At 47.7% G+C, this 22,296-nt stretch overlaps 1 protein-coding gene across 2 annotated transcripts in view; it reads left to right on the top strand.

Annotated features, from left to right (window-relative positions):
- The first annotated feature begins 2,122 nt into the window (after window positions 1–2,122).
- The window catches only part of Prkcb (protein kinase C beta), a 341,534-nt gene continuing 321,360 nt past the window's right edge, over window positions 2,123–22,296 (top strand). Inside the window, exons 1-2 of one of the 2 annotated variants that reach the window (XR_005975798.1) lie at window positions 2,123–2,882; window positions 3,864–3,895. Coding sequence is in view for 1 of the 2 variants with exons in the window: in XM_041667187.1 (XP_041523121.1) it covers window positions 2,710–2,882; window positions 3,864–3,895 (205 nt within the window). In the remaining variant the exon portion in view is untranslated. The remainder of the gene's footprint in view (window positions 2,883–3,863; window positions 3,896–22,296) is intronic. The other variant, XM_041667187.1, reaches the window with a different exon arrangement.

Here is a 22,296-nt window from a genome sequence, read left to right as displayed (position 1 = left end):
CATTTTATCACTTTACTCAAGCTTTTGCTCAGATGTCTTTCATTATAAAGATTTTTCTTTGGTCCTTCCTTTCTTTCTTTCTTTCTTTCTTTCGTTTTTTGAGACAGGGTTTCTCTGAATAACCACCCTAGCTTTCCTGAAACTCATTCTGTAGACCAGGCTGGCCTCAAACACAGAGATCCACTTGCTTCTGCCTCCTGAGTGCTGAGATTAAAGGCATGCACCATCATTGCCCAGCTTAAAGCTTTATATTGCTTTGATTTTTTTAAAAAACAGCACCACATGGTAGAGCTTTACTTCCTGATAGATTATTGCTCATCACTCACATTCGTTAGTCTATTAGCTCCATGAAGGTAGAGCCTTTTTTCTGGCTTATTTTAGTGTCTGGACTAGCATGTGCAAGTGTGCAGTCGATTTTTCTTCAATGAATGAACAAATGAATGGTTGAACTCAGGAATGCAAGCTCTATTTAATAATGTCTTCCCCCCTCAAGAGAACTTAGAGGCCAAAAAAAAAAAAAAAAGATATTCAAAGGCCATAGTTTGACCTCTGACCTATAGGTATCTGGGTCTAATGGCACCCTTATTCCCCAGCCTCCCTTCACACAGTTCTTCCAGGAATGGAATGACTTTTAGGACAGCAGCCCTTGAAACTCCGGGCCTAGACATCATGAGGTAGTTTGTTGTTACAGACCAAAGTCACTCAGGGCACTTGGTTCAAAAGACAGGATGTGGGCTGTGAGCCTCCAGTCTATCATTCAAAGGAAATCTCCTCCAGCAGCGATGTCTCCTGGGATGTTTTCCCAAGCCTCCCTGGGAGGTGCTGGAGCCTTTCAAAAGACTAAGAATAGATAGGCACATCCAGTTTCCCAAACATGTCAACCTTAAAAGTGAGTGCTATTTTTCTCTCTTCTTACCTTTGAATTACTATGTAGGAGAAGGACACTGTATTATTATAGGCATGGCTCACCATGCTGTGGTTAGATACTTAATACCCACCTCGGTAGCTTCCAGGCAGAATTATTGGAGCAATAGGTAAGCTCTACCACTACTGAGGTCCACGCCTTTTGTCACCAGTGTGTGCTTTGTAGTTGAGACAGCCCAACCACCATTCCACAACAGTGTATGTATCCCCTAATCACTCCCATCTCATTGTGCTTGTCCATAGGAGATCTTACCTAATCTACAACCGAACAAGACAGTGCACATGATGACACTCACCCTGCACTTAATGTTTTACCCCCTCTCTTTCTTTCTTTCTTTCTTTCTTTCTTTCTTTCTTTCTTTCTTCACTTGCTGGTTATGGTATAGGTAACTTTCATTTACTCTGTTACTTAGTGCTCACTGGGCTTGTAGGAGGTGTCAGATGCTAAACTTGACACCAGGTGACACGGAGGTCTCATTGACACTGTCTGGGTCACGTGGAAGAGTTCACTGTCTGATGCCATCCCTCGTTCGCAGGGTGTAGAGCATGACGGGGTGGGGAGTTGTAGGTGCAGTACCTTATATAATACCCAGTGTCGTCATCATCGGCTACTTTCCCATCCTCCAGATTGCATCGAGAAGAGTGTGGCGTTGGATACTGATGTGCCCTGAACACTTTGGAATTTCCTCTCCTAACAAATAAAGGAAGGCTTCAGTCTCTCGTGAAGACAGCACCTGGAAGATTTTAACGACATAAACCCACGTACATCCAACCATATAGGCCTTTTGTTTTAAGATACTGCACAAATATAAATTTGTGAAGCTAGCACCTAAGTGAATGACATTTAGGGACACACTCATGTGTTAAATTGACCTTCCCTCCTCATTTTACAGCTGGGGAAACTGAGTTCCTTTGTGGAGAGAATTCTCTTCTAAGGGTTCCAGCAAGCAAAGACAAGTCTTCCTTTTGGTGGAGTTAGATATATAATATAAAGCGTGCTCCTCCCTTACCTCTGCAGAACGTGTGTGTGTGTGTGTGTGTGTGTGTGTGTGTGTGTGTGTGTGTGTGTGGCCACAGGCCTTTCCGGATGAGTGACAGCGAAAGCCCATCCCTCCAGGAGACGCATGAAGAATGACCAATGGGATGGATGGAGGGTGTTGGGTACCAATCTCTGCAGAGGCCAGGGTGAAACTGGCTGCGTCCAGCCTGTTCCACCCCCATCTCCCCGAGCTCCTCAGGCCCTTCGGTATTCGGTCCTTGCTGGGACACGGGAGGTGCTCATCTTAATGCACTTGGGGACAAGGATGGGGTGCCAGGGTGCGGCTCGCGTCTGCCCGCGCTGCAGCGCTGCAGCTAAGAACACTTGATTGGGAGGCCGGAGGACTGCGGCGTGCGTGTGTGTGTGTGTGTGTGTGTGTGTGTGTGTGTGTGTGTGTGTGTGTGTGGTGATGCCAATATGTAAAGCGACCGGAGGTTCTGGGCGGGGCTTGGCCCCAATGCAAATGAGGAAGGCGGGGTTACCCTGTGGCTCCTCCTCCCTCCCCCGCAGCTGGGGCCAGCGGTGCCAAGCACAGCTGGACCAGCGGCAGCAGCTGGGCGAGTGACAGCCCAGCTCCGCGCGCGCGGCCGCCGCCAGAGCCGGCGCGAAGGGGCAGCGCGGCCCCGCGGTCCCCGGGCGGCAGCAGCGGCCGCCTAGTCCCGCGCCTCTCCCGGCCCGCAGCCCCGCGGTCCCGCCGCCCCGGGGCCGCCACCTCTCGGGGCTCCCCCGGTCCCCGCGCGCGCAAGATGGCTGACCCGGCTGCGGGGCCGCCGCCGAGCGAGGGCGAGGAGAGCACCGTGCGCTTCGCCCGCAAAGGCGCCCTCCGGCAGAAGAACGTGCACGAGGTGAAGAACCACAAATTCACCGCCCGCTTCTTCAAGCAGCCCACCTTCTGCAGTCACTGCACCGACTTCATCTGGTGAGAGCGCGCCGCGCGGGCCACCTGCCCGGGGCCCCAGAGGGTAGCGACACGCGTGGGGACCCCTCTCGCCGCCCCCGGGGGGAGGTACCGTGTGCCCATTCTCATCCCGCTGGACCCTTTTGCCCCGTTCTCTGGGATGGTCCAGTCTCTCAGGTGCCGGCTCCTCTGGTCCCAGACGGCTAGCCAGCCACCAAGAGCTTCCTGCCCTCTTGCACTCTGTCGCCTGAGCGCCCGGGGACAGCGCCGCAGGCGCCTTTTCGACACCTGGCTCAGAGCGCAGGATGGCTCGGCAGGGCAGCTCCGCGGGTGTCTTTCTCGCCTGGGGTTCCCGATCTTTCTGCCTTCTTCCGGGCTTGAGGCGCTCTCACCCTCACCCCTCCTTTCCGGGGCAGTTCCCTAGGGTGTCCTTTAGTTCCCCGGGGCGTGGAGCATCCTTTCCCTCTCAATGTCCCCCAGAGTAGTCCCCTGGGTTATCACTTACTGAACCCCCAGAGTCCTGAGGCCCCCCACATCTTTATTTCTCAGTTCTCGCCCTCACGTCGCTTCAGGGTCCCTTTATTTCCCCTGCCTCTCGAGGACAGGGGCGACCTTTTCTTTCTCCTAGTCTCTCAGGGGACACCGCCGCGGTGGAGTCCCCCTCGTCCTCCTTTTCTCTTTTCCTGAGGGTTCTCCCGGCACCTCCTTGGGCAGATATCCAGCCCGCCTTCCGCCCCCACCCGGACGGAAATGCACCCTCGCATCCCGCCACCTGGTGGTCGCGGTCTCGTCTGAACTGCAGGGGAGATGTGAGGTGGGGGTTACTGCCAAGCCCCCATAATGTACCCCACAATCCCATCCAAGGCGGAAGATGCTTGGGCACCGGCTGTAGCAAGGAGCTTGCATCTGGGGTAGAAGGACAGTGGGAAGGGAGGGGGCTACTGTATGAAACTAGCCGATAACTGGACCCCTCAGACTGATATTCCTCCTTGTGCTTTACAGGGGCTTCGGGAAGCAGGGATTCCAGTGTCAAGGTAGGCTCTGTGGCTCTGTGGATGCTGATGGTGGGAAGTGAGGATAAAGCAGACTTCACAGACGTGGCTGAGTTAGGCAGAGTGAAGTAATCCTGCCTGTCAGAGTGACCTCCCAGGCTAGGAATCCTTCACCACCAAAGGGTCCTTTTAAGGGGTGTGTGTTTGGGCCAATGATGCACCTTCCAGGAAAGGCCAGAGGAGCTGGAAGGCCCTAAATGTCAAAAAGTGCATCCATCCCTCTGCCTTCGGAGCATTCTCCAGGAATTGCCGGCCCTGCTTAAGTAAGCAAATGTTTTGAAGGAGTCTTGTGAGTGGAGGGAACCTCTTCCTAATCCCAGCCCATTCCTGCTCATTGCTCTTCCTCACCTCCCAGGAGGTTCAGCCTCTTTCCCCTGCTTTGCAGAGGTCTCAGCAGGTGGCTGCCTCCTCTGCAGATGGCGCATCCCCTAGAAAAAGCAACTGTGGTTTCCCCTGGGCCTCCTCCCGCTCTGAAAGGGGTGGTTCCAGATAGGGTGCCTCTCTATCCTGCCTGAGGTTGCCCTTTTTAACTTCTGAGAAGGCAAAGGAAGGACTCCAAGAGACTAGTTGCCTGGGTCTTTGCATCTGGCTTGAGAGCCATGATTCCAACAAGGGCCGCCCTATCAAATATCAGAGACCCGGTGGCCTCTCCTATCTTTAGGGCTCCCCGTCTACAAAACGTCTTGTGGGCTGGGCAATGTAGCTCAGGAGAACGGGAGCTTTGTGCCAGAGAGGCTCTGGAGTACATCATCCGAAATGGGGGCGGAGAAAAGATGGGTTTTAAATTGGATCTCCAAAGATGACTTGCTTGTAGTCTTTTTTAACTCTTCAAATACCATAAGTAGCCTGTGAATTTGGTGTTAGCATCCTAGAACTGCAAGATCTCTCTCTCTCTCTCTTTCTCTCTCTCTCTCTCTCTCTCTCTCTCTCTCTCTCACGCATGCACACATGCACGTGCTCATACATACAACTTCAACTTGAACATTGTCTATACTTTCATGCTGGAACAATCATTTGGACCTGAGGGCATCCCTTTAGCAAGATGGAACACATTTACCACTGTGTCTGTCCATCCAACACTGGCCTGCTTCTGATACCCTACACCACTTGAATTTGCTGGTTTGTTCCCTCTTTCCCCTTTAGGCCAGGTAAGGTTGAGTGTAGTCAGGAGGTTCTTTATTCCTTTCCTCCCCTCCCCTCCTCTCCTTACTCCTCTTATCTCCCCCCCCCTTCCATCTCCCTGGTCCTCCCCTTTTCCCTCTCCTCCCTCAGTCCCACTTTGCACCCAGACTGGCCTTGATCCGGATCTTGTTCTGTCCTCCTGTTTTAGCCTTCCAAGTGCTAGGATTACATGTGTGCTCAGGGCCAAACTGACATCCACCACCCTGTAAATTGTCCTTAAATCTGGAGAAGAAAGCGTATAGGTGTGGAACAGCCTGAAATGCGTCTTAGTGCCTATGCAGCATGAGCTTTGCCTGGCAAGGTTGCTCTGCAGGCGAAAATAAAAAGACTCCAGCAAGCAGAGGTGGCTCTGATTTGTACGGAATGTTGATCTATAGAGTGTATGTTCCCTGCTGCCCTAAGCTGCAGGTTCTTATTTGAGCTCCGGAATGAGATGTGGGAACCTTCTAAGCCCTTCCAACCTCCTTGGCTAAGATTTGGAGCCTCAGTTTTATGCTCACACACAAGGACTTCCCAAGTCTCTGCTGGTGGCAACAAGTTAGGCCAGTAGCACAGCTGGGATTGTCTTCTGGAACTTAGCCTCCTCTTCCCAAACAAAATGCTGATGGCCACTTGCTGTTGGAGCTGTGTAATCTCTATGAGGTTGCCTTTCACGTCCATGAATTGGATTCTGTTTTTGTCTCTTGCTGTGGTCAGGTTTTTTTTTTTTTTGCATTGCTTCGGTGGCTCTCCTGTACCACCTGCTCTGCTGTTATTGATGGCTGGGAATGTCAGCTTTGGAATGTGCGGGGGATGGCACATATGGAACAGGAGATCCTTTTATCCAAGGCCTAGGAAGTTTCGGGGGGGGGGGGCAGAATGAGGGAAAAAAATCAGAATTAAAGTTTTCAAGAAGTCTGACCAACTTCAGGGATAAGACTTTCAGGGGCAGGTGGGAGCATGTGCCCCAGCGCGCTGACTCCCTGGGCTCCAGGGGACAAAAGGAAGGGTGGGAGATAGGTATTTTTTAAAAAAATCACTTCTCTTTTCATTTTTCCACCCCTTAGATCTCTGAACATCTGGTCCTCTTTGCTATTGCTTTGACAGTCTATTCCATCTGAGTTGAAGTGGGTAGGAGGAAGAAGAGGGGGTGGGGCAGATTGATGGGCCCTGAACTGAGCTGCTTAAGAATGAGGTACATCCCAGAAGGAGGGGAGGGAGTTTATCCCTGATACACAGCATTGCTTGGGACTAATTCTGGAATCATAGACGAGCTCCTTTTATCTGATTATTTCTAGTGCCCTGTGCCTGGTACTTTTCCTTACAGTGAATGTACTTAAAATAGGACCAACATTTTAGTAGAAATCGCACAGGGTTTTTTTCTTTTACCTAAGTCAACAGTCGAGAGTCCTGGTCCTTCAGCCTTCTGTGCTACCATCCTGGGGAACAATAGTTATCTCACAATTCAAGAAGATACTGGATTCTTCAGTCTTCAGGCCTCCTTTCAGTCAGCAGGAAGCAGGAAAGGGATGAAGTAAGGTGAAAATTACATGCTCAGTGAGCCTTAGGGACGTGGCCTGGGAGACTGTTATATGTAGTCTGTTGGCTAGAACCTGATGCCGCACCCACACCTTGTTGCAAGGGACCCTACAGAATAATAGTGTTTAGCTTAGGTAGCACATTCCCAGCCAAGGGCTGGGGGAGGGGTGCTTCCATCTCAAACGTGAAAGCAGAGACTGGCTAGAGCCTCAGTACTAAGGAGTAGGGGGGTGTGGGAGGGTCTCCAAACTGAGAAGCCCTCACCACTGCCCCCATGCTACAGTACACTGTCATGGAAATTGGGGGTGCAGGTCAGAACATCCAGAAACCATGGTGAATTATGGATTTTTATAGACCCAGGAAGCTTTCTTAAGAATAGATTTCTTGCTTTTGTACAGCTAAGGGACAAAGCTCTAGGTTTTAACTGCCATATAACTCTCCACATTTCCCGCCTCTTGCTTTGATAATGCCTCTGGTGACAGAGGACTGGGGCTGAAGATCCCTTTTGTGATATTGCATACCTTTGGGGTTAGAAGTGTGACCCATTTCTAATATCACAGATCAGGCCTTCCTTTCTCTAAGGTGTTCTGGAAAGAAACCCAGAACCTGCATTTGTGCTTAAATCGTAATTGGCACAACCCCCCAAAACAAAACAAAAGACACAAACCATGGGATGGAATTCAACTTTTTTTCCCTACAAAGTCCCTTCCAGTTAAAATGTTCAGATCTAGATTTTATAGCATGGGAATCAGAATCAGACAGAACCGGGCTCCAATCTCTGACCTGTCCACTGTGTGACCTTGGGAAGCCCATCCTCAGACTGTAGCCTTGCTCTTCTGCTTGGTAAACAATGGCAGCAGTGCATGGTTGGGGCACAAAGCAAGGCCGTAGAGAGAGGTATCCATAGTGGATGTAAACAGCTCTAAGAAAGGTGATCACCATTGCTTGATTTTGTGGGAAAATGTGTCGAAGTAGGGCAGAGCTGACTCGGGAACGCTCGAAATGACTGTGCCTGTTTCACACGCTCAGATGGGTCTGCTTCTCTGAGGGCTTCCGGTAACATCAAAGTATTACGCTTCAGTGTCTGGATGCAGTGGGCATGGCTTCCTTCATGAGAAAGATCTGAACTTGCCTTGGACTCTCTAGAAAAACCCCATGGCATGAATATTCTGACTATAAAGAACTAGAATTGATGATTATAATGTCTTTTTCCCTTCCCCGGGCAAATTCGAAAGCACACATATTTAGCCTCTTGGTTGAATTATTACAAAAAAGAAGGAAGAAAACAAACTCTACCACATAAACTCTGCCACTGTTATTTTCCCTTAATAGAAACTTTATAGAATACAAGTTTAATGTTGTGTATAAATCATATACAGATCAGAATATGCACTTAAAACAATAACCACCACCAATAATATGAATTGAGACTGGGATGTGGCTCAGCAGAAGAATGCTTGTTTAGATTGTACAAGGCCTTGGGTTCCATCCCCAACCTAGAAAACCAAAAGAATAAAAAAAACTATTAGTTAAAAGTTAATTTTATTTTGGGCACAGCTTATATCGTTACACTGAGCAGTTTGGGTTGAACTTTCTCTGTAAACTGAGAATCAGCAAGGCAGGCTGCAAGGTGGTAGATGTGGCCTGGTTGCTGCATACCACCCCACAATCCTCCTCAGAACAGGTCGCAGAGACTCATGAACCAAACTCTACTCACGTGATAACTGATTCTGACAGTGCTCCGGCAGATTTTCATGCGGGAAAAGGCTTTGCAATTTTGTGTTTGATGGTTTAGATCTTTTTGCACCTGAAGTAGGATTTCAGGCTCAATGTCCCTATCAAAATAAGAATCTGGTAAGTGGGTCAGCTGTGGGTTGAGAACAGAGGGCTGATCTGTTGGAGAAGCCACAGAAAATTCATTTCGAGCAGCTGAACCCCCCAGGGGAGCCTGGAGCTTTACTACCGTACAGTGGAACACCTTCCCAAGTAAATACGGAAAATATGACTTATGGAAATCTGGTTGGTATGACATAGAGGTTCTTCTAAACTAATTCACAAACATATTATTTCCGGTACTAGTGATCCTCTGGGCCCTGCTCAGGGCAGATGAAGCACATAGATAGGACGTCCGAGCCAATGAAAAAACTAAGAGTTGGTGACTGGCCAGAAGACCACTGAACACTTGAGGGTAATTTATACAGGGCTGGAGAGGTGGCTTATCGGTTCACAAAGTGCGCTGCTCCTGCAGAGGACCTCAGTTCAGTTCCCATCACACACATCCCGTGACTCACAACCGCTGGAGCTGCAGCTGCAGGGGAAGCCTCCAGTCTCTGCAGGCACCTGTGTTCACATGCACAGGCCCCGCCCCATCCATGTAAATAAAGATGCATGTGAACAAAATGTAACCTCAAAAAGAAAACGATGTCCATCCATGTTGATGCTGGAGTCAGTTTCCTTTCTCTGCCTCGTCTTACTTCTCTCTCTTTCTGTCTGTTTCCCGCCCCACCCGACATGTGTACACGCATAGAGAAATAGAGTCCTATGCCAGGTGGTGGCGCACACCTTTAATCCCAGCACTCAGGAGGGAGAGGCAGGTGGATCTCTGTGAGTTTGAGGCCAGCCTGGTCTACAGAGTGAGTTCCAGGAAAGCCAGGGCTACAAAGAGAAACCCTGTCTCAAAAAACAAAAACAAACAAACAAAAAATAGATTTGTCTGTCATAATTTTTGAGATGACATGACTTTTCAGCCACAGAGAGAGTCAGATCATCGAGTACCATTTCAAATTCACATCTGGTCTTTAGATTCTGCAGACCAGTTTGTTCTTGGTAGGCAGGAGGATCAGCGAGAAAGTTCACCTTCCTGGGCTGATGCCTTCCAATGCTGGGACCCTTGTCACTTTCCAGATTCCTTGTCATATGAAATCATGGACTTTATTCATCCAGCCTCTCTAGTTGAAGTCGTGTGGTACTCTGTGGACTGAATATTGGATCTTTTTTATAGAGACCACACCATGTTTACACATGACATTTGGAAGTGTGCTACCTGCTTGATAATCCTGTAAGAAATTTGTCTTCTAATCACCTGTATGTGACCAGTTGGTTCTGATATGGCTTCTCCACATAGCCATTCATATGTGTATACATGCATACATCCGCACTTCCACCATCGATCCTTCTATCCATCCATGCATCCCTTTAAAAAGTATTCAGTAGTTAAGTTCTACGTGTACTGAATGATTTTAGGCACCAGAACCCAACAGTGAATGTGACTGAGAAGGTTCTTGATGTAGAAGTGTAGGAAGGGGAGATATGACTTCCTACAAATGAATTTTACCAAGATTTAATGTCACTTTGGTGGAAATCTCCCAGATGCTTCAAGATTGTTTCATGAGAGACTAACCTATGTAACATTTTGAGGTGGAGTTGATTGGGGTCCTACAGCCTAAGAGTGAAGAAGCCCAAATTCTCTCTTTCCATACTGAGGTACCAAAGATCTACATCTAAAAACCTGCATTGTGATATGTGCGAAGAAATGTAAGAGGTGTTATCGCAGTAACGCTCTTGAATGAGCCCCTGGCTTTCTGTTTGTACCATGGCTATCAGGAGAGTGCTGGGCTGAGAGACCTCAAGATGGAGGAGTCTCAGCGTGACAGCCACTGATCTCCAGATCCTCCTAGTAACTCAGATAATGAGCTGACTTCCTTTTTGTTTAGGGGTTGCGATACGGGCTAACTGCTCTAGAGCAGAAAAATCAGACGATTTCAGGGGGGTAGAGCAACTCGGAGCTGATAGAGGGGAACACAAATAAAAAGAAAGAACAGGGCATTGTGGAGGTTTGTCAGCTGAAATCCAGTTTCAGGGTCTTGGGATTGCTTGTGTTGCCCCAAATGCTGTATGGTACCAGTCTTCTGCCTTACAATCTCTTCCTCATTCGGAAGTTAGTTCTCAAGGTCGTTTCACAGCTAACAACCTTGAAGCACATATGGAGGCAGAGTCTTTGTCAACTCTCTCCCCAGCTTTCTGATTTCATTTGGGAGAAGGTTTTGCTCTGGTACTAACATGTCTACCATGCCTAACAGAGATCCGTGCACCCAGTAAGGAGCCATCGCGCCTTCTTGATGAGGGCCTAGGGTTTTTCAGTTTGTACCTGCAGAACACCTTGTTTGTTTGATGATTCATTTGTTTCCCATTATTGCCCAGTGTTGAGTCAGTCCTGTTCTGCCCCTGGGTTTGATTTAGTACTGGCTGCACCTCCTTGTGACCAGGCAAGGGGCACTTCAGTGTTTTTCCTGAAAGTGTCCTTGCTGGAAGGAAGCTTGTGTTCCAGATGTCTCAGCCTTCTGTCTCCCGAGTGATGGGACGACAGGCATGTGCCACCATGCCTGGTTCACTTAAAATCCTGATTCTGTCTCTCCATCGCTGTTTCCTGGGGGTAGGTAAAACACAATGCTAAGAAGAAAATACTCATCCAGTTGTCTGTCCAGTCATAGGTCAATACATCCACTGTCCATCTGCCCATTCCTTTAATAAGTGTGTGCTGAGAGCCCACCATGTGTCAGGGGCTGGTCTTGGCACTGGAAGTAGTTAGCGTAAAGAATGAAGCGTAGTCCCTACCTTCATGGAATTTGCCTTGCAGCAGAAGTGTAGAATAAGCGCACGGAACACTGGTAACTTTCAGTAGGGACTTTGAAGAGAATGAAGACACAGTTCTTACCCTAGACGATTCCTGCGAAGGATGTATATCATGTGACCAGTTGATTCTGATATGTAATCAGAAGTGCTCTGCAAAGAGTGTAAAAACACTGTGTAGTGTTGCTATTCCTTGGGGGAGAGGTAGAGAAGATTCCATAGATAGGTGACATTTGAGATTAGTCTTAGCAGAGTAGGAGTTTCCAGAGTGACAAGGGGGCGGGGACGGAAGAGAGTACTTGTGGAGCTGTGGAGGAGAGGAAACAGGGCACCTGCAGGGAACAGGAAGAAGGGTGTGTGAGGGCGGAGTTAGTGGGAGATGAAGGTCACATAGTCACCTGATACAGGCAACCTGGCAACTAGGAAGTGCTTGTTGTCCTTGCCTTAATGTGCGGTGTGTGGGGGAGTGAAGTGGCCAAATGCTTAAGACCAGCGTGAGATACATTTCGAAACAATCACAGTCATGACTCAGATCCTGAAATTCCAGGCTTGAGGAGCAGGAGGTTGCCGGGATGCTGGCTGACATGGCTACTGAGGGGCAGCAGGGGCGTCTCAGCTGAGTGGAGAGGGGCCACTGCTATTTTTTTGAATCCTGAAGAGATGTTTCGAACTTCATGTCCACCATATTGGTGACTGTTCTATTTTTGGGGATGGTTACTAGGTTATTTTTGTGGTTCTAACAATAGGGATGCCTCTCCTCATTGCATCCTTAGGCGCAGAGGACCACAGAAATGATTCTTCCTCTGAAAGGAATCCTCCCACTCCCCCCTCCCCCCCATGGTGCTGTCACTCACCCTACAGCACACGCTGATGGAGCACACGTGGTGCAGTGGTGACAAGCCTGTGCTTGGGCGGCACAGAAGGTTTTAGCTCCGGGTTGGGAAGGTGGATCTGTGGTTAGGAGGGCTTGCTGCGCACACATGAGAAACTGAGTGAGTTTGAATGCTTGGAACCTTGGGGTTGGACAGGGAAGAAACAGGGGATCTCTGAGGCTTGCTAGCTGCCAGCCGAGCTCCTGGTTCAGTGAGAGACCCTGTCACAAAGGAATTAGGTGGAAAATGATAGAACAGGACACTGGGCAGCCTCCTTTGGCTTCCATGTGCATATGACACACACACACACCTCTGCATGTATGTGTGCATCTATCCACTCCCAAAGAGGTGAGGGGCTTTGGGTTAAATCTCAGTCTCTATATTATGAACCTTGACTTAGCCTCTTGGGGCTTCTGTTTCCTCATGGGTAAAGGGAAGTAGTAACAGGATCTGGTTTCCAGGGCTCAAGTCCAATGCCCCTCGGGTATTCTTGGTTGGTGTGAAACAGTTCATACATGGCAGGTATTTCATGGGCCCCATCCTCGTCCTTTCTGGGTTATAGTCCTGCTGGGGAGGTGGTATGAATCCCCTCTATCAGGAAGGTGATGGAGCCAGTGGGTTTGCTGATCCCGTCCTGGTTTGTGACAACAACTGCAACTGCTGATGGAGTTGAGAGAGCACAGCTTAGCAGGGAAGAGAAGGGGTGATGTGAGCTCCAGTGAGCGTCAGGTTTTCCGAGAGCCCTATTCCTGCCTACGGATGCCTTTAGCTGGTGGGAAAATCTCAGAAAGTTAATTTGAGACCCGCGGTTGCCCCTCTGCAATGTATGTAAACAAATGTATGGATGGTGTTTCAATGTCAAACAGATTTCTGGTTTTTTTCACTTTTTCTTTCCCATTTTCCTCTTGGTGCTTTGTGCCAGGATTTCATGCGGTACAAAGCAGCCACCAGCTCACTATGTATGTAGCCAAGGCTGTGTCTGAACTCCTAACCCTTTAGCCTCCACCTCCTGAGTACTGGGATTCTCCTTTTCAGTGTAGGTTCTTTTACCTTTCAAATAAACTCCTTTGGTCTCTTGAGGGCTGAAGATACTCGACAAAGAGCATGTGTGAGCTGGAAGTGGAAATCTGTAAGACTTTGCTTGGTTAGTTATAATATTTAAGGCTAGTCCTATGTTGAAAAACCTTTGTACTGGCAATCCTCGAACCCTACCCCCCATGTCTGTCTGTCTGTGTGTTTTTTCCAGAGTCTCACTAAATAGCCCAGGCTGAAGCCTGACTTTCTTCTCTCCAGGGCCATCTCCGCTGACTGTCTCCATTCTCAGGCAGTGGCAGATTAAACCCAGGTTCTCTGCCTTTTGATTTCTCCTTGTTTTCAATCCCCCTCCCCAATAGCTCAATTTTAAGCAAGAGGATCCCTTTTAATATGGCATCTGATAACGGCCCCGTTGACAAAGGCACACATAAGGAGTGGAAAAAAATGTATCTCATCTCTGTTGCTGACCTGCCACACCAGAGAGGTCACTGTCATACAGAAACTGCTAGCTTGGGTTTGAGGCACGTGAGAACTGGAGGTTTGTCTTTGGGTGAGACTGTTGGTCTCTTTTGACCAGGGCCATCTGACTTACTTTTTGTTCAAAGTCTTTGATTCTCCCCCACTGCTGGGGAGAGGCACCCAAGACCCTGCTTCTTACTCCTTTGCAAGGCTCACCTTTTGTCTATGCTTTCCAGTGTCCTCTCTCCTCCTGTGTGTATGATGTCCAGGGCTCTTCCAACCTATCTCTCCTCGGGATACAGAAGACCCTTTGTGATCCTGACTCCTCATTTACCACATCACATGGAGAGGTAGCTTCCAATGAGCCATTTTATCCTGAAAGTCCTTGTTTTAGTTTTTGGAGACAGGGTCTTACTGGACCAGCAAACCTCAAGTTCGCAATCCTCCTGCCTCAGGCATATACCAATGACACTTGACCAAAAAACACAACCTTCTAAGCTATCGAGGCTGGCCCTGAGAAATGTTAGCTGGGGCTTTTCAGCTTTGCATACGGAAGTGACATCTGTATGGGAGACAGGCACCTTCTGGCATCACCATTGAAGGATGGTGCTGTTTGTCTTCTTAGGGGTGACATCTGCTTCCTGTTTCAATGTTGCCTATCGGCTGCAAACTATAATAAGGAAGCCAGGGCATTCTGACAATTTTCCCACCCGATAATTTAGTTCTGTTAATGCTTGGAAAACTGGAGTTCACTAACTATATTTAGAACTTAAAAATGTAAAAACTCTCCATTAGTTAAGGTATTAGTGGGGATCTCTTAAAGCTATTGTAGTAGATAAGCCCCAAAGTCTCTGAGGATTGACAGATCATTTGCATCTCATTTACATCAGAGACCCTTCCCTGATGCAGGTGATCCCAGCCAGGCAAGTCTTCATGTAGGGCACCCGAGTCTGAGTCCTCTCTGCTTGGACCAGTGGGTTGGGGAGAGTGTGTGTGAGAAAGCACATTCATTTCACAACCATTCTGGTCTGGAGGGACACTTGTCACTTCTGCTTACTCTCTGTGGCTCAGAACTCAGGCACAGGGCCACACTGGGTGCAGGGAGTGGGGACAAGGGGAGGCTGGGTGGAGCAGAGTGACCAGCTCTGTCTCTGGGAATAAAAGGAACCAGGTTTTGGTGGACTCAGTCAACCCCTCCTCAGCCTCCAAAGCAATGGTTCCTTTTCTTTCCTTTGGGGCTGCACATTAATTTTCTCTCTCCCTTGACCAGGAAAGTCGTGATGTGAAACTGTGTGCCTCTTTATCTTTTCTGGTGTACTTTGTGGGGAAGTTGAAGTCTGTTTATTAAGAGTGAGGGAAAGTAGTGTTCTTGTTTTTTAGTTGCTACGACATCTGGTTTTCGTTAGAATTTCTGCCTCTCTCAATAAACTGGGTCTCAAAAATGAGATTGATTGTATTTTTAATTGTGTGTATATGTGTATGTGTATGTGCATGCAGGTGTTCATGGAGGCCAGAAGAGGGCGTCAGATCACTTGGAGCTGGTGTTAGAGCTGGTCCTTCTGTGAGAGTGCTACATGCTCTTAACTGCTGAACTATCTCTCTAGTCCTTATCCACTGACATTCTTTCTTGTGGGCATCCTAAATGCTATGGTCTGGCTCAGGGTTGGGCAAGAATACCTGTAGGTTCTTTCCTATTGTTCATTGTTCTTTGTATGCAAGCATCCTCCCAGACTCCCAAATCAATGATTCATTATTGCAACTGAGCACTACTTCCTAGGGTCATCAGTTTGGGTTGGGCTCAGCGGGGTGGTCTGTGTATTCCTAACTGGTCTTACCCATGTGCTTGGACCTCAGCTGGGATGTTTGGGATATGGGAGTCTCAACTTAGACACACGGTGGTGGACACATTTCCCACACATGAGTGGAGGCTACACCTAGAAGTGGCTGTGGGGCTTCTGTTAGCAGAAGGGAAGTGTAAGCTCACTTTAGAAATAAAGGAAGAGATAGAAGAGAGAATAGATTCTTCCTTTTGATGGGGGAGAGGGAAGCTGTGAATAAGTTGGGACGTCTTTGGAATCTAGCACACCACTTGTAATGTGTCTCTAAAACATGTTCCAGTTTAGGGTTTGGTTTCCTGAAATGAAACTTGAGCCTACAGCAGGCCATAGTGTAAGTGCTTACTGCTCATTCCTTGGAATGATGGTCCGTACAGGGGAGAAGCCAAGGGTAGAACATTGAACACTACCACCATCACCACTGGGTTCTAGAGTCAATTACCCCCAAGCACTCGGCACAGCATCAAGAGTGCAAGAGTCAGAGAAAGGAGCACAATGCCTCTGCTCTTGAGAATGGAGAGATCCAAGAAGGAGATAAACATATAAAGGAATTAGCGTAATACCCGGTGGGACTGTAGAACCTTGAAGGGAAGTGGATATGGTCTCGTGATACACTGAGCATGGGTTCAGACCTCAGCTTCCTCACTGATCACATCACATGCAGGGCCTTGGGTACTTTACTTAATCTTTAGGATTTTTGTCTGTGAAATGAAGATAATGGCTTAGTCTTCTTTTCCAGGATACCACTGGGTTAGGTGAGACGGGGATCACAGAGAACATGTGACTACTCATCATGTATTAGCACGGAAAAGGCAGAGATGGTCTCAAAATGTCCTTGTGACGATGTCCTAACGGCCACAGTCTCGGCTCTCCTCCCACATTCCCTGGCTGGTATTACTGATGATGATTGCATGAGGGTGGTTTACTGGGTAGGTAAGTCTTGAGATTGGCACCCATAGGCACTGGGGGAGCAGGAAAGGGAGATGGTGCCGTGGTTGTAGCAGAGGACGAAGCTGGTTCCATGACTGACATTGGAATGTTTGTTCGGAGCTAAGACAGAGCGTGTGTGTTGGGCAGGGGCGACTGTGAATACAGCTGAGAGGCAGATGACTTCCCTAGATTACAAACTATTCTGTGTTTGATCTCCAGTACCATACATACACACACATGCACAAAAGATAAATTTACCAATTGTGGGGGCACATGTATAAAACCTCAGGCCTTGAGAAGCTGAGGAGGTAAGATCAAAAGTTTGATGCCAGTTTTGACTGGGTAGTGGGGATTCTGTCTTAAAACAAGCAAGCAAGCAAGCATATCCCCAGAGATTGTGGGTACTGTATAGGTGGAGGCCGGAGGAAAACCTCCTCGGTCCCAGTCCACTTGTTTTTTTTGATACAGGGTTTCTCTCTAGCCTGGGGCTCACTGATTAGGGTGGGCTGGTTGGCCAGCGAACCTTAGGGATCCATCCCACACAGCGTCTCTTGTTTCCCTAGCAATGGGATTGCAAGAACCCACCACCACACTCGGCTTTTTCACATGGGCGCAGAAGCTTGAACTCGGGCCTCACGCTTGCATAACAAGCATTTTGCCGAGTGAGCTCTCTCCCCAGCCCCTCTTCTACATTTGATTTTTACAACTGTGGTTTATCACTCACTGGAGAGCCATGAAATCAATTTACTGAGCCATGTACACTATGAAAAATTAGAATAGAAAAATACCAGAATGCACAAGCCCCAGGAAGAGAAAGCACGGTTTCATGAATCTTTTATTCTGTGTCTTCATATGCCGGCGTGGGTGAACTAGGTCAAAAGTAAATGGTGTTTCTGACCATGGGGATTGACACCAGGGTTTGAGAGTCACTGTGAAGAGCACAGAGAAGAAGCCTTGGAGGCTCAGGAAGTTGGCCTATGGACTGTGGAGGCTTAATTTATTTTTTTTAGGGATGTAAACTCATTGTTTTGAATTCTTCATAATTAGAAGTTTCTTTCTCACTCTAACACAGTGTCCCAAGATTATTTTGGTTACCTTCCTTAAGCATTGACATACCACAGACAAAGCTATTTTTTCCCAAATAGAATGTTAAGTATAGTATATGACATCTTTACATATATGAGTGGTTTTGTTAGAACTGCCCTGCCTGCCCTGTCACTGGGGTCAAGTGTCAGATTGCTGTGTCAAGAGGTGGCCGGAGACTGCAGAGAGAAGGAACTGCTTATGTGGGATAATACGGGCTGAGAAAAGAGTGTTTTATAAGCAGAGCCTTCGCCCAGAGAGGGAGGAGGAGGTGCGTGGGGGTGCACGAAGCAGTGGGGAGGCGAGGTGCCAGCATCAAGGTGGGTCAGATCCCTGTGGTGGAAGTCTGCAGAGGATTGCCTCCAGCCGGGACTTCCTAGAGCTGGAATTCAGTGTGTGTTTATAGTCTCTGCTGTCCCTGGGTAGGTGGCAGCCCAAATGACAGCTGGCCTCATTCTCTTTCCCTTCTGGCTTTCTCTGATTTGGGGCCCAAGGGCCATAGGGGGCCAAGAGTGCTGCAGGTAGGGCAAAAAGTCAAGTCCAAAAAAAAAATTGAATCAGGGTTGGGAGGGAGGGAGGGAGGGAGGTAGGGAGGGAGGGAGAGAGAGAGAGAGAGAGGGAGAGAGAGAGAGAGAGAATTTGCAGTTCCTAGAAGTGCCTCAATTTGTTGGGCAGATAAGCCAAAGGAATTTTCCATTTCCTGGACATCTTCAAGTAAGATTCCTATTGCTACTGACTCAAGCTGACATTTACTGAGTGCTCACTATGTGCCTGGCACTGTTCTAAGTACTTTATATATATTAACTCATTTAATCAGTACAACAGCCCGCTGCTGCTGTTCTTAGTACATGCTGGGAAGATGGCAGCACAAAGACTTGAGAGATTTCCCAAGCTTATGTTTATCTATGATCCAAATACAGACTCAGGTTCAGGATCGTTTAAGAGGAAGGTAGCACTCTGGAACTGAGGATGACAGCAATGATGGTGATAATAATGGTGATGATGCTGATGATGGCGGTGATGATGGTGTTGATGGTGATGATGGTTATGATGATGGTAATGATTATAGAAATGATGGTGGTGTTGGTGATGGTGGTGATGATGGTGTTGATGGTGATGATGGTTATGATGATGGTAATGATCATAGACATGATGGTGGTATTGGTGATGGCGGTGATGATGGTGACAATGATGGTGAAGCTCCTAATGTTTGAGTCCTTTCAATGGGCCGAGCTGACCATTTCATAAATTTTATCCCTTTGAGTGTTTGCTTTCCTCTAAGACCTGCCAGTAGTATTCCCATTCACAGGTGAGGGCATTGGCTTAGAGAAGATGAGCATTTCTTAAATTACTGCAGAGCCCAGACTGAATTCAAGTTTCTTTGAATTAGAGTCTGAATTGCCAGTCACCAAAGTGAAAGGGTGTAAGATAACTCTGGACGGGTGAGGAAGAACTGGCAAAGGCAGGCTGAGGCAGTCACATTTGAGGGAGGCATCGTTTGAGGCAGGCAACGTTTGAACTGAAGTGGAAATTTTCTGGAGGGAACAATGTTTCCATTACGATTTACCCCTCCTGAGATAGCTTAAATAGTTTTCAGTCTTAGTGTGTGTAAGGGGGTTAGAAACATTTTTAAGTTTCTCAATATCTCTGTGACTGCTATCTGCTGAGTTCTTCATGCCTAAGTTTTATGGCTAGGAAGGTATGAGCTTGAGGGCTATGCAAGCCCCCAGGTCATTTGCAAGAAGGATTGCACACAGTAGGCCATTCAGTGGATTACACACAGTAGGACCTTCTTTAGTGGATTACACAAGTAGGCCCTTCAGTGGATTACACACAGTAGGTCCTTCAGTGGATTGCACACAGTAGGCCCTTCAGTGGATTACACACAGTAGGCCCTTCCTTCAGTGGATTACACACAGTAGGCCCTCCAGTGGAACCTAATACTTCCCTGTAGAGCTGAGCTGAACTGGACACGTCCCATATCTCATTGGAGGCCCACAGTGCTCCAGGAGGCAAGCCCATTATTGCTTCTATAAAACAGCTGGGGTCAAGAGGTGTTAAGTGGCTTGCCCAAGACCTCAGAGCTAAGAAGGAAAGATGTTTTTTGACTTATGAAGGCATTACATCTCAATAAACCCAGTGTGAATTGAAAATGCTCTGGAGTTGAAAGTCAATATTATTAATCTATGAAGCAGTACAGTTTAGCGAACGGTACACTGTGCTATATGTGCCCCCAGCATTATTTCTACATATTCTGGACCAAAAAAAAACATCAAAGTTCAAAATTCAAAATATGATTTTTGTGATTACGCTATTGCTTTCGTATGAACATGAAGTAGAACAATCACCCTCCAGAAATTGGACCGTCATTAATCGAGGCTGTATGTATGTGAACAGTGACCAGCCCAGGCAACCCTGTTTCCAGACTACACAGGCTTGCCTACTCTGCTAGCAGGAGTCTTTGGCCAGGGTGTGGGAGGTAGCATAGCAGGCTGTAGATCTGATGCGAGAGGTTTAAGAACTTGCGCCAAATCCGCCTATAGCATCACAGGACTGGTAGGACAGGGTGATCTCTCTGGCATGGTCACCCACCCGGTGATGTACGGGGAAGCAGGGCATGGGATGCACCCTCTGTCCTCAAGCGGACAGGTAGACAGGCCCATCAGCACAGCATGATAGCTAGGAGGGCAGGGGTGGAGGAAAGGGCACAGGCCACTTCTCAGGGTCCCGGGGAGGCTGACAACAGTGTGAGAGAGGGGAGAAATGGTGGACAAGGCAGAGGGAGAAGCAAGGCAGAGGAAATACCCGGTGGAAGGAAGTAACTGATGATCCTGGGAAAGGCTGACTTGGGGAAATTTTGATGGGTAGAGAGAAAGCAAGTAGCAACCCTGACAGAATGACCTCTAGGTTCAAAGGTGAGCTCAACCCTCCTCAAGGTTAAAGACTGAGATTTTTTTTCCTCTACATTTTTTTACCACATCAGTTTTATTTATTTGTTTATTTCTGTGTATGCGCATGCACGTGCCATGACAGGCATGTGGAAGTCAGAAGGGAACTTGTCGGGGCTGTTTTCTCCTTCTCTGATGTGGGACTCAGGGATTGAACTCAGGACATCAGGGTTGGCAGCAAGGACCTTTACCTCCTGAGCCATCTTGCTGGACTGAATTTTAAGTCAGGTGCGGGCAAGGAGAGAGGGTGAGAGACCAGGTGAGAAATTCTTGCCTGAGAATCCCTTATGCCCCCAAAGCAGGAAAAAAAAAAAAAGAGAAATAAATCTGAATTTGAATCTGCGATGTTATGCAGATTTCCCCACCTTGCCTTCCTTTTTCTTCTCCTGTGCGAATGATGACAGGACCAACTGTACAGATAAACAGAACGATTGGGGTTGGGATCAAATATGGAGGCTCTCCTGCGAGGCAGTGGCAGTTGAGGGAGCCTGACTTGTTACTTGATGAAGAGGGTTCTCAGCAGGTATAAAGGGAGGGGAAAGCTTGAGGGGGAACACTGGTTTCCACCTTGATTGTGCTAACTCCGAGACAGCTGTGGTGTGCCCAGTTCATCTGTGTCCAGAGGCACCTGGAAGTAAGTCAGGAAGCAACAACCTGGGAGCTACAGGACAAGGTATAGTTTTGCCTCCCTGCCACGATGGACTGAAGCGCTCAGAAACTGTGAGTGCAAATTGCTTGGCTTGCTTGTGCTGATTCTGTATGTTGCTGTAGAGATACAGGTATGAAAGTAACTGACATACAAGACACATTTAAAACCATCTAAGCCGTCCGTATTCCTGAAGGTGCTCAAGGATTTGAATGGAGTGTAACATTAAATAACACAAGAGTATACAGTATTTAACTAGAAAGAACTCTTCTAGGCGGTAAGAGGATGCTGGAGTTTAGGGCTGACTTATTTTCAACCTCTCTCTTCCTCCTTCTTTCTCCTCCTCTTCTTCTCCCCTACCTCCCTGTTCTCCTCCCACTCTGCAGTTGCCTTTTTGAGATAAGAACTTATCATGTTGCTCAGAGTAGCTTGGAATTTGCAATCCTCCTGCCCTTGAGTGTTCGAGTTAGAGTCAGGGACCTCCACACTCCCAGTTGGAATTTAATTATCATCTTCATTATGGTTTTTTTGTGCTTGTATTCTATTTATAGAAAATGTTATCAGTTCTTCAATTCTAGTGTTTTAAAAATTTTCATTTATTTAAGAATTCCTTGGCTGTTACTTAACACGTAAGCACCAGAAAGTAGTTCCTTCCAGAACTGGTGTAATCAGGTGCTTAATGGGGTCCTCAAAAATTCAGGATCTTCTCAACTCTTTTTTCCTGTTTCACTGATGTCTCTTTTCTTGGACCCTCAAAGCCTGCAGGAGATACAGGAACCATACTGCTAGAAGATGATGCACAGAGGGGCAAAGAGGGGAATATGGGATCAAGGATTTGTTTTAAGAACCTCCTGTCGTCCCCACGTTAGGCAGCACGTTAGGCAGCCCCACTGTGGCAGCTGTCTGTTGTCGTGAGGGACAAGGTGGCATGGGGAGCAGAAGTGTGGAAAGGCAGAGAGGAACTGTCTCAGAATTTTGCTTATTAGATAATTATCTTATGGCTTGAGTCATTTCAAGATAAGCTTTGTCTTACTTGCGGCTGAATGCAGTGTCTCTCCAGCAATTTCAGATGGTTGCTACAATGTATTTTCCCTCTCCCTGCCTCTTGTTTGATTAACTGACACTTGAAGTTTAATTATCTCTTCTTAGATATTTCTTATATGCTGAGTAATTGTAGATTGCACATCAGACATTGTGAATATTACATTGTCAGGAACTCTGGATTTTGTTGTATTTCTGTGAAGAG

The sequence above is a fragment of the Microtus oregoni genome, unplaced genomic scaffold (assembly GCF_018167655.1).
Source record: "Microtus oregoni isolate MIOR12 unplaced genomic scaffold, Mior012 000016F_ref0000370, whole genome shotgun sequence".
Classification (NCBI taxonomy): domain Eukaryota; kingdom Metazoa; phylum Chordata; class Mammalia; order Rodentia; family Cricetidae; genus Microtus; species Microtus oregoni.
Note: the sequence above shows the minus strand (reverse complement) of the source record. Positions and strands in the feature narration are given on the sequence as shown.